The sequence below is a fragment of the Pseudopipra pipra genome, chromosome 17 (assembly GCF_036250125.1).
Source record: "Pseudopipra pipra isolate bDixPip1 chromosome 17, bDixPip1.hap1, whole genome shotgun sequence".
NCBI lineage: Eukaryota > Metazoa > Chordata > Aves > Passeriformes > Pipridae > Pseudopipra > Pseudopipra pipra.
Window position 1 is genome coordinate 2,381,605 of NC_087565.1, and position 15,075 is coordinate 2,396,679.

Below are 15,075 nucleotides of genomic sequence, written 5' to 3' on the forward strand. Positions count from 1 at the left end.
CATAAATAACCAGAGGTCAGCCATGGTTGTGTAAATTCTGCTGAACTCCTACTACCTTACAGTTTTACACAAGTATGAAGAGACACTGCTGCTTGTTTCTTCACTGTAGGGCTCTGGAAGATGAAAAAGAAACACCTTCCAACAACTTGCAAGGTAAGGAGCTGTGAGGTGTGGATGAGCTGGAGCCTGGCTCTGGGGGAATTGCTGCCCCAAGGCACTCCAAGGACCTGGTGCTGACTCCTGATAACAAGGGGCTCTGCACTAGAGACAAAGGCCCGGGGCTGGTGCCTGTTCACTGGAGGAGTCTCAGATTTGGGTTCAGGTTGCAGTTAAGAATCTCCATCTCTGTGTGATTAAATACTTGGTATCTCTGCAAAGAAAGCTGCTACACGATGTGCTGTGATGAAACTGTTGCAAAATGTACAATGCATTCTGGGAGTCCACTTAACTAGTCATTTTGTATTCATATTCATGATGGCTGAACAGTTTACCACTGAGAGGAGCCCCTGGGACCAAAGCCTTCAACATAAACCTGCTGCAGTGCAAAAGCTGTAGGAGTCAGAATCCTCACCATTAAGCAGTATATGATTTTATGCCAGGCTAAGACCATCTAACTCCCAGCCATGTCCATCATCTGTTCAACTCCCCAGTAATCTGGTTCAGGGAGACAAGTAGGTAGAAAACTACCTCTGCACCCAAGTCCTGGGTGTAGAACCCAAGTTCTCCAGAAGAGAACTGGCTAAGAGCCAGTATAGATGTAAAGGCAATGGCAGAGATGTGTGACTGATGATGGGAAGAAGAGGGTTTAAAAGCTCCTTTTGACTGGGCACTAAACAGGGAATGGTTCCACTACTAGGCTGAAATGCATGAAAACCTACATGGAAGTCAAAGCTCAGTGGAGAGTTCATTCTGTCCAAAGAGAACAGGTACAAGTGAAGACAGAACTGCACCAAACAATTAAGTTTGTTATGCTGCTCTGGAACCACAACCTGGAAATGCTTAGGCATTTATCCAGAAACCTTGCAAGCCCCATCTTGAAATATTTAATAAACAAGGTTAAAAAGTAGTCCATAGTGCTGGAACAGAAATATAGCAAGATGTTAATGTATAATACGCAGAGGACAAAATATAATAATAATCTCATCCACAACCTTTCTCCTTTATTAAACAGCAATCCTCTGTTGACTCCATTTTATGTTTCTGGACTCTCTGCATCCTCTTTAAGCTGTCGTTTCCCATTTCCAGTTCTCAGGTTCCTTACACCTTCCTGTTCTCATCCAGAGAGCAGCGCATTTTAAAACCTTGTCTTTAGCAAAGCTGCACATGCACAGCTTATAAGCAGACCTAAATTATAACTGCTACAGTAACTCTATTCCTCTTCCCTTTCCCCCCTCATCTGTCCCCATCACTTTTTGCAGACAGGCACTTTCGTGTATTAGTAGGGTTAATGAGTTCATGATTCAGGCAAAACTGGTACTACAAAAAATGATCAGTTTTCTGCCAAATCAGCTGCTTGATACAGCTGATTGTGCAACAGAAGCCTGAGGAGAAGAGAAATGCAGCTGAAGATAAACACAGGGCTGCACAGCCCTGACCCCAGCTACACACTCACTCTTGTGTGTCACATTATAAAGTAATAAGTGTAAGCTTTAAGCTCTGGTTTCATGACAGCCTAACCCCATTTAAGTGCTTGCTAACAAAGCTCTGCACTTCCTGCACCCGACTGGTGTATTCCTGCCCTCTCTCTAACCAGTTCTGGCAGTCTACCAAGCTGTTTCAGCACACTAAGTTAGTAGAAAACTGTTCATGTTTTATGGTTCAGTTAGTTTCCTGCCAGCTTAGGTATGGAAGGAAGTGGACAAAACTGCTGCACTGAGCAGTCTGACCACCTTAGGCTGCTTTGAAACCACCACGTTACTTAGACCAATTCAAAGGCTGTGTTAACACCCGTGTCACAGATTAAACAATGCATGGTTTAGTTTAGCTTAAACTCAACTGGAATTGATTTATAGCAATTAAACTGCTTGTACCAAAACAAGAATGTTCATGAGGAGGTCTGCATCAGGCTAATTGGTTTTAAAGCAATTAAATGTATTTTCCTACAGCTTTCTTTAGACACAGCCTCACATGAGCTGCACAAACTGCAGCAGGGCAAGTCAGGTTACAGACTTGCAGCACATCCGCTTCTCTAGGCCAAGTGTGAAGTTACACAATAACATGGATTGATCTCCTGCACAGGCTTCTCACACCAACAAAAAACCCAAACAAAGCACAAAGAGCTGTGTGCTGCCCTTCAGGTTTGTCTATAGAGTCAACTTCCTCATCTACATCCTTTCTAAAACACACAAAGCAAAACTCTGCACAAGATAATTGCTACGAGTGGAGACACTGCTGCCACTATCCCACTAGTTCAGAACTTTGTGGGCCAAAGTCTTTCTAAAGAGAAATGAAGGTGAGATTTCATAGGCAGCCAAATGCATCTAATAACCCCCATTGCCTCTTATACCAAATTCTGTATTATCAAACTCTTTCACAAACAAACTGGTCACTACAACAGCAGAAAAACGCTTCAGTTTTTAAGTTGGTTAGAGAGTCCAGGTGGCTGGGATGTGATAGGTATCCCAGAGGAAGTGAGCGGTGGGAGTGCAGAGCTGGGAGCTTACCCCACTCAGCAGCAACCATTAAAGCAACAAAAACATTTACTTTCTGCTGGCTTAGAAAACTGAAATACAGAGAGAAGTAAACACCAAAAGCAGTCCAGTGATAGAGGCTAACATGCAAGACCAGAAGGACAGAAGGGAGAAAAGGACAAGACAAAGGGACAAAAGGAGGAACTGAATCTTTTGAGGTGCCGGATCATACCTACCATCTCATATAACTGTACCATGAGAACTGAAAACAGAAAATTTACTGTCTGTTAGGGCAAATAAGACCTGAATTCAATTTTATAACCACGATATCTACCCAGGCTACCCCATTAAAAAAAACAAAGGAATGCAGATGATCTGTGCCACACTTTCAAGACAATTCCCTCTGCATATTTGGAGTTAACTCGACTTATGACCCCTGTTTTAGAAATGTGAAGAGTAAGCGGGTTAAGTGCCAGAATTTTAAAAGGATGGTAGTAGCTATTGCTGCTGTTTTACAGAAATGGTTTCCAAGTAAACTCAGCTGCAACTACAGAAGGAGATGGACAGTGAATTACAGTGAACCGGAGTAAACAATTCCATGTGAGTGTTCCGACTGAAGGACTTTTCCATCTCCCCCTTCCAAATGACAGTGGGAATATTTACACTAATAGAGATGGTTACAAATTTAGCTTTCTTTATACTGAGAGATAAAACTTCATTTGCCTGTAGTAACTCATTCATAGGAAAAGCACCAGAAACCAGGACAGAAATTGTCAGACACCTGCAATTCCACCAAGTTTAATTCATGTCAGGAATGGATACATGAATGCCCATGAAATACATACTGCTCAGGGGACCAGTTTCTGTGCAAACAGAAATGCTACTGTGATTATTTATCCATAGAGAATCTAAAAGTACTTTAAAGGAAGCCATGATAAGTGAGATAATACAAGAGGTTGATGGTTTTTCATAGTTTAACCTTAGTTATTCATAAATCTGAATTAACACTGAGATATGTGTGTGTGTGTGTGTGTAGGTTTGATGTATAATGAAAATCAAGCAAAAATTGAAACACTTTCTAACATACAACAGTCATTGTAAAAAATACAATGAATCTTCAGCCTTCACTCAAGAGCAGCTTCATGGCAGATGACACAGTCTCAGTATCCTGGTTTACAAACAGTTGTGTTGTAGAACCAAGATGAAATACTCCTCTTACTCACCTTTGGATCGAGTGGAGATGTCCATCCCCTCCACCACCTCCTGCTCTGCCTTTATTTCCTCTTCAGCCAAGCTGCAGGATTCAAAAAGGTGAATTAGAATACTCAGAGACTGTATTGTTCTCATGTCTAACTTCCATCCATGAAGGTCAACATAACACTGTCAAACACAACTATATTAAAATTTCTGGTGAAATGAAAAGCCTGATGTTTGCCAAAGCATACATTGATCAAAACATGTCGAGAAACAATCCAAATACACGTATATAACTGCAAGGTACCAATCACAAAAGGAACATTTTCATACTAATGACAGTCTTGTAACACGTAGTGAAGATTATGGCACTGTATGTATAAATTGCATGTGTGTGACAGAAAAACAGGAATTCTGTTCCTTGGAGCTCCTAACCTAGGATAAACTATGTGGACAGATGCCTGACAACATTTAAATGTTCATCAGCACTTATGAACAGATTAGCTGAAGTAACAGACTTAGCAACACAGAACAACTTGCAAAATTAGAAGCTAAAGTGCAATTTTAAACACTATTTCATAAATAATTTTAAGGATTTTGAAACTAGACTACATAACAGAAAACTGAATATTTATAATTTATTTGCAATACAATTCCACTAATTATTAACCATAACAAAGAGTAAACAGTACAGAGTTGTTACCACTCAACCTTAACACAGTCAGTGTTTATTTGCTCCAGGCAGGATTGAATTATTACAAACTACATCTCACATTCTGATGTTCTATTTTTATAGTGGTGCCATATAAAAAGGCAACTCACCGAATTTGACTAGTTAAGTCACTCTGGGGAAAGAAAGTGGAAGGGAGAGGAAAAGTGAATTAGAATGAAGATTGATTTACACACCAGTTTTGGAGATCTGACTATTGCAGATGTGAGGTAAAAGAAAACATACCATGTTGAAGCAAAACCCAAATTCAAAATGATACACAAACGAGGTTCTGCTGCCTCAAGCAGGTATCACAGTGTCCACCAGAGCACAACAGCCATGGGGGATGCAGATCCTCTCCTCTGCAGTGACAATTTACTGCTCAGCCTGCCCATGGAAGTTGCTGCCCTTTTTGCACTGATATGGCAGGTTATCCATTTCTGCTGCTATGGAGTGGACTGAGGTTCCATTCAGCCATCCCAGCTCCAGGGACACAGGCCAAGAGGACAGCCAGAGGCCTCGGCTTTAGCCACTGTGTATAAGTGTGCCTGGATCAGCTCATCAGAGCTCAGAAACAACAGTGAGTTCTTGGTTATATTTATATCAGAGAAACTCTTCAGTCTGACAAACAGTTTATATTAGCAGGAGTTTTGTTAGGGGTATAAGTTAAAAGATATTCCTAAACAAAGTAAAACTTGATAGCAGAAGGACTTTTTAATCTGGTATTTGACAAAACTACTTCTAATTAACTATTAGCTACGGGGGGGGTTGGGTTGCAATTCCTTTCACACTTCTAAAATGACACAGTTATGTCAGCAAAAATTTTAAATACAAATTAACCAAGTTCAATGTATGAAAATCCCAAAGCTCAGAAGATCCATGAATTCCAGAAATCATTACTCTCTACTTGTCATTTGTATAGGGAAATAATTTACAAAGTCACAAAACGCTGAAGGGAAGTTCTATTCTACCAGCATCCACCTCCCATCTCATGGACTACTCTGATCACTCAGGAGCAAGGACAGGCACCCATATGACCAGAATGAGGGTAAATGTGTAGCACAGTTGACTGTAGCACAATGCTTCCCAGATTTATTTTGCATGGGCAGATTAAATGCATAACATAGCTGATGTACTACAATGCTCACCCATTTACTATGCATGGGCAGATCAATTATCCTGCACATTTGTTACACCCTTTCCCAGGGGCCTCCAGCAAAGAAGAGCTGGCAGTGGGCTACAGACACCAAAACATTTCATGCACCACTTGCCTCTGCCCAGTCCTCTCCTAAGCAATGGGAAGGGATGGGCTCACGGGATGGGTTCATTGTTCTCTCCCAACGCTGCATTGTTTTTTTTTCTTCCCCTCCCTCTTTATAAAATCCTATTTCGATATCACCAAACTGTAACAAACTCCCTATTTTTAAAACATCATGTATATCTGATCAGTAATGCATACAGGCAAACATGTAATCATACACAGGAATTCTGTCAAGAGTGAAGTAATTTGGCAGTGCACATTACCTGCTTCTAAAATACAGATCCAGTTTCAGACCCAGACTAGGACATACAAGTCTTTACAAGACTCAGGTTGAAGACTTATGATCATTTTACACTGGCTACTACTAAAAGGAATGGTTTGCCCAACCCTTAACTTCATGTCCCAGAAATCCCATCTATTTTAACTGAATCAGTTCTGTGATGTAGCTCACTGTGCAGCTGGACATGTGGGAAATGGGAGAGTACCACACATGAGGATGGAAGAAAAGGGCAACATCCTTTTAGCAGCAGCTGACATTTAAGCTACATTAAAGCAATCATATTATTCCAGCCTCATCCAAATCCATCAAGCGCATTTTGTTCAAATCACAACCTCAGGGGAACATGATACAACAACAAAGATGCAGTAGTTGCTCCAAGTCAGTATTAAAATACACAGAGTTGTGCATGAATCCTGGATGAGAAATGGGAGTGATGGATCAACACAGCAACACCAGAGCAGGAACTGTTCCTGCTTCCCTGCTCAAAGTACCAGGGGAACTTACAGCCTGACTGAGGATGTTCTGTGCCCTGGGCCCAAACCCAGCCCTTCAGGGGTTACAGGGCAGGACTCCCACGTATTAGTTACAGCACAGGAGGGGTTTTCAGCTCTGTCTCTCCCCATATAACGAGCCTAATCTAGGAACCTGAGCCATCACCATTTTGAGTGTTCTTGCAATAGATATATAGAGGCAAGAAAATTATTCCTCATACACAGTTTCAAGATGAACAAAGTATCTTAACCACATCCCTGATACAATGAATCATAGAAAGACAGAATGGTTTGGGTTGGAAGGGACCTTAAAGATCACCAGGCTCCAACTCCCCTGCCATGGTCAGGGATGCAAACATCACAAAGGTGCCTCAAGACGGCCTTCCCAAAGATCTGAAGTACAAATCAACACTTGAAGCATTCACCACTTGACACCAAGGGTCCCCATTTTCCTTAGCAATGGAGGAGCACGTTCCCTACACACTCGTGTGCACCCTGTGCATCACCCACAACTCACACCAAATCCAGCAATTACCTCCCGCACCACGAAAACTGAGCCTCAGAGCAACAGATGCATCTCCATATTCTCTGCTATAATTAATCTTTTAAGGGCACAAATACAAGAAAATCACAGAGATTGTTCTGAAAAAAAAATAATCAAAAAGTTGGGGAGGAACAGTGAAATAAGTGTGTTAGACATAGCTGTAAAAGATACTTCCCATTCACAGCTCTTCAAAAGCCTCTCCCATTGTTTTATTTGCTGTAATGTGTAACGACTTGCACAACATGACATTGTTTGAATGGTGGCAGTGATGACTGTAGTGGTCATCTTTGAAACTTAAGTTTGTAAATACATTATAAAGTTCACAGTAACTTTTCTAAACCTGACAGATCTTTTCACCTTTGCACCTTACAAAGCACAAACTTTCCAATGCAGATGTTTCATTAGCAAAAGATTTCCAATTAAATAATTCCAGAAAAACAGGTCCTTAATCAGAGGTACCTTACTATTACCCACAACAAAATAAAAGGAAAATTAAGACCAGCAGCAAAATAATTATGAACAAACATATGGCTCTATGGAAACAGTAACTGTGTGATCAAGTAGACTCTTCTGGAGAGTTTTATTTTGAGAATTCATTTTTGCAGGGCTCAGAGCAGTTACTTCAGCCAGCATGCATTACTGTCATGCAAGTATGAATGTGATGGTCTGAGGCTGCAGACCAGAAATGATACTGGAATACACTCCATTAAGTACCCAGATGAATACAATAAATTCCTTGAGTCATTCTGAAAGCTACTCTTAATTTCTAATTAAGATGAATGAACACAGAGGAACATGTTTTAAGAACACAACTGAAATTTAAGCTTTGCCAGTTTTCCTGTCAATTGAACAGAACACCAATTAATCATTTAAAACTTCCCTACTCATATTGACAAAACTTACAACAACAACAACAAAATTGTTTCCTACAATGTTAAACTAATTTGTTCCATACAAATTAGTTTAACATGCCTGAATGAGGGTAGAAGGGGTGGAGGTTATTCCTCTGGGGAGAGTTGGGCACAGAAAGAAAAAAAAAATAAGGATTACAAACATACAAGACTTACTGATACTTACATAAAAATGGAAAAATAACTTAGCTGCCTAACTTTTAAATATGTTCTCTACTAAACTGAAGAGAGGGTGGAGGTTTTTTATATAAAATTCAGTTTTTCAAATTTCACACCACTAAACAAAATACTGACTTCTCTGTTTAGGAAAATCATTCCTTTACTAACAGTAGTACTTACCTGAAAAAATGTCCATATGCAAGACTATTTAAAGCTGCTCTAACCTATATTAACTACAAAGAGCAATTAAAAGTTGCAGATGAACTACTGCACCTTGACATTTAACCAAGAAAAACTGACAGATATGGAAAACCACTCGAAACAGCTAATGCCCATATACACAATCCAGATCTACATCAGGGAATAACACATTAATTTCAAATCAAGAACTATGTATTTATGGAATTAATTTCCTTTTAATGAACAGAAAACAAAACAAAACAAAAAAAAAAAACTGATTTAATACCATAAGCACTAAAACTGAATTTCATCCTTAAGATAATTCCTGCCTCTCCTACATCACATCTGTGAGCAGCAATTCTAACTAATGATTTCAAAAAAAAAAAAACTTGCATTCAATAAAAATTTGAGAGAAAAAAAAAGAATATATATTAGCATGCCATTGCTGAATAAATAGCAGCTTTGTATAAGCACTCACCTATAACAGTCTCTTACTCATCGGTAGCTATGCTATTTATGCAGGGTTCTTAAAATGGCGTCTGCCAGCACTGCACTGCCTCACTCCTGGACTGGAGCTAAAATGGGAGCACTTTGTTCAATACCAGTAGCTCCTGTTTACACAGCAGGGCAATATTCAAAGCGAGCATCTAAATATCAGAAATGGTAAAGAACGACAAAAGGACACCTGACATCCGAGCGTTTAACTAAAAAAAGGCACAGGAGAGGGAGATTTGTGAAGTCACAGGTTACTAAGGAAATCACTCGATTTTTAGCTTCACTCTCCAGTTTGAGCACCTCGTGTTTTACATTTCCTTCTGTAGAATTCCCTGCAAAACGCTCCATTTGTTATTTGTAAGCAAATAACATTTTGTATTAAGCAATTAACATAGGCAAAAGGCTTGTTCACCTATCTGTGCACAGCAATGTTTAAGCTATTTACCTCTGATAACAAGCAGATAAATCTATTTCTCATTTAAAGAACATACAGGTTCTTTTTAAAACCTTACTCTAATTCAGTGTCCATTCAAAATAGCTGCACAAAAGAGAAAAATCGGGGGAGGGAGGGAGGGAGGGAGATCCTTGGTGTCACACAGTCATCTTTAAGACTATAAACCAAACAGCTGAGGCCCAAGCAAGGCAACCAAATAGCTACAAGATTTCAGACGCTAAAAATATAATTTGAGAACAATCATGTTTGAAAGTAAAGGGTTATGCTGGCTAAATTAAGAGTGCTAACATCCTGTTAGAGCATGGTTTTAATCTCACAGTGTGAAACACAGATGCTATGGCAACGGGCAGTAAAGGGTTAACATGACAGACAACTATCAAATAAATGAAACTCAGTTCCTATGAAGCTGTTGCTAAATTAGACTTTAACCCACGAATACAAGGCGTTTTTTATTAATAACTATATTTAAAATACTTTCTGCATACAATTTAAAGGGCCAAGCTTGATGGCCTACTATGATGGTTTCCAGTCTACAGACCCCTCCAAGCCAGTGTACTCCCACTAAGGGGTTTGCAGACAATAACTAAGTAAATCAAACCTGGTCTAACAGGCTTAAATTCACTCTAATGGGATTCATGTGCCCATGGGAAAAATACTGGGGGGATCCACAAACAACAAAATTTGAAAATTGCCGTCTACTACATTCTGCATGAGCAAAGGTTATGTTCAAATTTCAAGATATTTAGGAAATCCAAATTAATACCCTGAATCCCATACAGAGAAGAGGAGAGCTTTTACTCAGATTTATAACCCTTTAACCAATTATGCTGGAGTGGTACCATTACTATGGAAAACTGACCATGACCTATCACTTTTCAGCTACTGGATCCACACTGCCAGTAGCTGAAAAGTGATCCAGTACAATACACTTGAAAACAAAGCAAAAAGAAAAAAAAAAAAAGAAATAAAAACACCCCACAAAACAACAACAAAACAAAAACTCAAGCAAAAGTGATATCGCAAAATGGAAGACGGCTCAGGAAGATGAGCCAATTGAAGTTTATGGACACTGATCCAAAGGGCTAAATTTGTAATGTAATCTACCTACTTATGAATTTTGAGCATGAAGTTCCTTTTATTTCATGCTTTCTCAGCAGCCACGTAGGTCTTCTGCTATGTTTCAGCACTCCTACCTAATGTGAGGAGGGGTGAATGTCACATTTGGAGTGGTTTATACTCTGCATTTTCTTCATTCCCAGTATGTTAAGTAGTGTCATTTGTTTAAAGAAATTACTCAGCTTTTCCCTAGCACTATTTAGCTTCCAACTAAAACAGTTTGCTTGCAAAGAATGTAGCCTGCAAAAGGCATGTAGCTTTTAAAAAGCTACTGTTTTCACCATGATTTATAATCCAGATCACTCCTTTGTTTTCCCCCACTGCATTCTTTGTCCAGTTAATTACAAAAGTAACTGGATGTTGGCACTAAATAATAATGGCTAATCATATTCATCCTGGGCAATTCAAATTACTCTTTAGTAGCCAGAAAACTTACAGTGCAATTATATGATTAACTGCTAGTTATATTAGAATAATGGCCATTTGCTACAAGCTGAATAAACCTCAGCTACATTGCTTCATACATGTCCTGTCTAATTGTGATATTAACAAGATCCAGTCCAGTCAAATCTTGGGGAGAAAGCATACGTGCTTTTTCCCTGTGTCTGTCACTTGAACAAAACCCCACATTCCATTTCTGTCCCGAACAGCAAAAAAATCAGCAGAGTGCTGCTTATTATGCAACCTAGGAAAGTGAGTGATAACACCACACCTTGACAAAGCACCAAAAAATACATGAAATTCTTCAGCTTGGCTGAATTTGCTTTACTTAGCTGGAACAAAGATGGCAGAAATTTCCAGAAGGCCTTTCTCAGCCCTGCCACTGCAATTGTCAATCTGTAACCTGCCTGCTGCAGCAATTGGCTCCGGCGCTGGCGGAGCGGCGCGATTGGGCTGAGCTGAAACACAGCGCTGCTGCCCCTACCTTGCCTCAGACATCTTGCTGCAATGCAGACATTTGTTTTTTTGTGAACTATAAAAGAATTGCATCCGAGTGATTAAAAATAGTGAACTTTTAGCAGGCCGGCGACGCTCCGGTCCATTACACGCGCGAGGGCAGCTCAGACAAATGTGCTTCACTGTCAGCGGCGTGTCTGGAGGTGCAGATTTGAAACAGATCCTGGTTTAACAAAACCTGGGGGAGCCATTTTAACACAGGCTTTCTGATTGCAGATCACTCGCTCCTGCTTCCTCATATTAAACGAATATTACGTTGTTCACTCTTCGAGACTGAAAGTAAACTGCTAAACGTGTATAAACTGCTGTCAGGGAAATTATGTCCAAATGTAATTTTTGGTCATTTGGCAAGGGAAGAACAAAAACCAGAATAACTTCTTAGCTGTGTCAGCACTTTTGAGTATGCTGAAAAATGCACTAAAATTGCACACAAAAATGCTATCACATGAAATCCATTGGTACCCCAGCAGTGTTTCAGGTTGCAGAGTGAACAAGACATTTTTATAATCTAATCCTGGGGGGTGGGGGAAGGGGGTAGCGGGGGGAGGGGGGGGGAAGCTGTTAATCAAAGTAAGACAGTCAAAGTAAAATACTCATACTGGTAAACAAGTAATTTGCTATGTTATAGAATGTTATCAAATCCATGGCAAGGGTCTAGGAAAGTCAGCATGTACTGTGGCTCAGTGCAGTCATCTGCAAAGCTAGCCTAGCTCTCAGCTCTTCCCTAAAATCATGGATGTGTGTGTGGACTGCTAAAACAAGTGCAAAAATCACATTAAAAGCACAAAAGCGCATCCTTCCTCTGCTTTTGTAACAGCCCTGGTGATCACTGAAAAACAGCTTGCTCAAACAAGCATGCGAGCGTTACAATTAAATTCTTCAAAAAGGGCACAAAATGTTCTAAATTAGCTATAAATTGAGCAAGTTTGTCTGAGATTACACTTCGTATAGTATCAGAAACATATGCTCATTAAGCATTATTTACTTTACTTCATAAGGTCACTTCATTGCTGAGCACTAGCACTTTCATCACACTGAAAAGCCCAAGGAACGGCGAAAATGCGCTTTACCCTGCACACATGGTAATTAATGATCTGTGACCAAACAGCAAGTACAATATTTTTCACTGGCCTGAGGTAAACAGGAAGTAAAAGCTTCAAAATTTAGAGACAAATTATTAAAAAAACAGTGCATTCAAATTGAAGAGCTTACATGTACAAGTCCCTTAAAATGGATGCTAAGCAAATCTGATTTTTTATATGACTAACCACTAACGTTACTTCATCTACTGCACTAACTGACCCAGTAAAACCAAAATGTTTGGAAAACTATTAAAAATGTTCAGAGAGTAGCATGCTGCTTACTTACCAACTGTTCAAGCACTCATCTCATTTTTCCAGTTAAGAAGATACAACAGGCTGGCAGATTTGAGAATTGATCAAAAAGGCATTTCTTGAAACAATTACGGAGCATTAAACCAAAAGTTTAAAAAAAAAAGAAAAAGGAAAAAAAAACCAAGAAAGAACAACATGTACTACTGTCATGAACCACACATGATTTTATATCTTCTGGACTCCACAACACAGAACTGTGGCTGACACAATATAAAACAAAAAGGCACAGATAAAAGGTACATTAGTTTATTTGAACTATGTAAAACGAGAAGGCTAACAGTTCAAAAGCATTTTCCATAAAGCATCAGATTTGTAAACAGATGCACTGCTGCATTTTACTGAGCAGCACCCCATTCCCAAAATCTGCAGCATAAAAACTCCCTTTTAAAGGAACAAAATATTAACCATACATTGTCCTTCTGAAAGAGAAACGCGTTGCATTAATTACTCCTGCAAGAGAAAAGGTTCAATAATCATTTTAAGTTAAGATAAGCTGCATAAAAAACATGATGCAACAGCACACCACCACCTAGGCCCAATATCTACAATCTGCCATTAGCACTTTTTGCTGATGTCTAGGTTTTCAAAAATCCCATATTTTCTCAGAGATAACTTATCTTAGCTGTTCCATTCACTGTTTAGAAAGGTAAACTTGCCTGTTCTTCTGTCTGCCATTATCCCTGCTTGACTCCCTGTAGGGCAGTTAAATGCATCTGCTCCCTAGCTTCCATTTTCTCTCCAGCAGGCATGTGACACAACAGACAATAGTGCTGGCAAACTGCTCAGAGACAGAAAGCTCCTTTGGAATACCAGGATCTTGATAAACTCTAAAAACACCATCCTCCTGTGAAGAACTAGGTATGCCAAGGCTTTGCCAGACTGTAAAACAAAGCTGTGGCTAATGGCTACTAACCATGTGACCCAAGAAAGCAAAAATTTTAAACAGTTCCAACTCAATATAAGTGCCTGTGGTGTGAGTTTTGCACGAGAAATCACAGAGAACCACGCTCTCAACCCACAACTCATAGGCCTTAGAGAAAAAGCAAGGTAAAAAGCAAGGCTTACCTCTGTGGATGCATTGTTAACACAGTGTTATGTCAATACTTATAAAACATGGAGGACAGGCTCTCAGTACTCGGGCAGGGAGGGCTTGGCACTCCGGCTTGATCATCTGTCTGCCGCATGAGAGCCGCGCCCGGATTGGCCGCCGCGGCGAATCCGAATGTAAAGCGGCGGGGGATTGGCCGAGACACTTCCTGAGCGATTATCTTTGTGCGGCTCCCGGAGCAGGAGCCATCCCGGGCGCGGGGCAAGGCCGGCGCGCTAGGCCCGGCCCGGCCCGGCACAGCCGCCCAGACCCCGGGCCGCCCTCCCCGCCGCCGCCACACCGACTGCCCGGCACGGGCGAGCGGGCCCACACTGCCTGCCCCAGCAGATGTGCCTCAAACACGCCGTTACTTGAAGGCGTTGTAAACCTGGAGGAGGGAAAGAGTTCGCCCCGGCTTGCCAAAAGAAAAAAAAAAAAAAAAAAAAAAAAAGCCGCCCTTTTGTTCGGCGCTGAGTTCGCTTTGCTGGTGCCCTCACGTCAGAGCAACACTTACCCGAAAGTGAACATGCTCAGCGGGGACTGAAATTAATGGGCTCGGAATTCAGAGAAGAGTTCTCCTGTTCCAGAATTTAAATATATTAACATGTGCCGCTGCGACCGCGTACCTACACTGTGATTTCTCTAGATAAGCTGAGCCTTGGTGGGGGAAAACGAGCCCTCAGACAGGAAAAATTCACGTCTCGTTTCCCCCCAGAAAAGCTGCTGTGGAATAGAAATCGCTTTGTCACGGAGGAGCTGCTGCCCCTCGGCGCGTGCCCTTCCCCGTGTTCAAAACGCTGCGGAGCCAAAACCAAAAATATCGATGTCAGCCCAGACACCGAGACCCCCCGGCCCCCTCCGGCCCGCTCCAGGCTGTTACACAAAAACTGACTTCCTTAGGAGCGGCTGCAACCGCAGTTTCCTGTCCGTTAACCCTCTAGGACTTGGTGGCTTTTTAAGGTTCCACGCAGGCCCTAAAAACAGAGATTTCTCTGCGTGGCAGCTTATCTGTCTGCCCCCACAAAAACACGGCGTTTCAGGTGTTTTTGCCCTGCCTTTTTACCTTCTACTAAAATGCTACAAATGAAACAGAGTGAGAAAACGGCGTGTAAGCCACCGGTTTGATCTTGGGCCAATTCCCAAGCTTTTAATTAAAAAGTGTGATTCTGTTCTGTTCCCTGATGCAGTGAAAGTGAGAGGATTTATCACTATG

General features: G+C 40.9%; 1 protein-coding gene across 8 annotated transcripts in view; it reads right to left on the minus strand.

Annotated features, from left to right (window-relative positions):
• ZMYND8 (zinc finger MYND-type containing 8) overlaps positions 1-14,736 on the minus strand; it is a 48,673-nt gene extending 33,937 nt beyond the window's left edge. For 3 of the 8 annotated variants that reach the window (XM_064673679.1, XM_064673676.1, XM_064673681.1), the window contains exons 1-2: positions 14,377-14,735; positions 3,854-3,924 (exon numbers count right to left, since the gene is read on the minus strand). In XM_064673679.1, coding sequence (XP_064529749.1) covers positions 3,854-3,924; positions 14,377-14,390 — 85 coding nt within the window. In that variant the 5' untranslated portion in view covers positions 14,391-14,735. Of the gene's footprint in view, positions 1-3,853; positions 3,925-8,837; positions 9,259-13,431; positions 13,554-13,840; positions 14,120-14,376 lie in introns of those variants that run through there. The other 5 variants (XM_064673674.1, XM_064673675.1, XM_064673680.1 and 2 more) reach the window with 5 other exon arrangements.
• Positions 14,737-15,075: the final 339 nt, after the last annotated feature.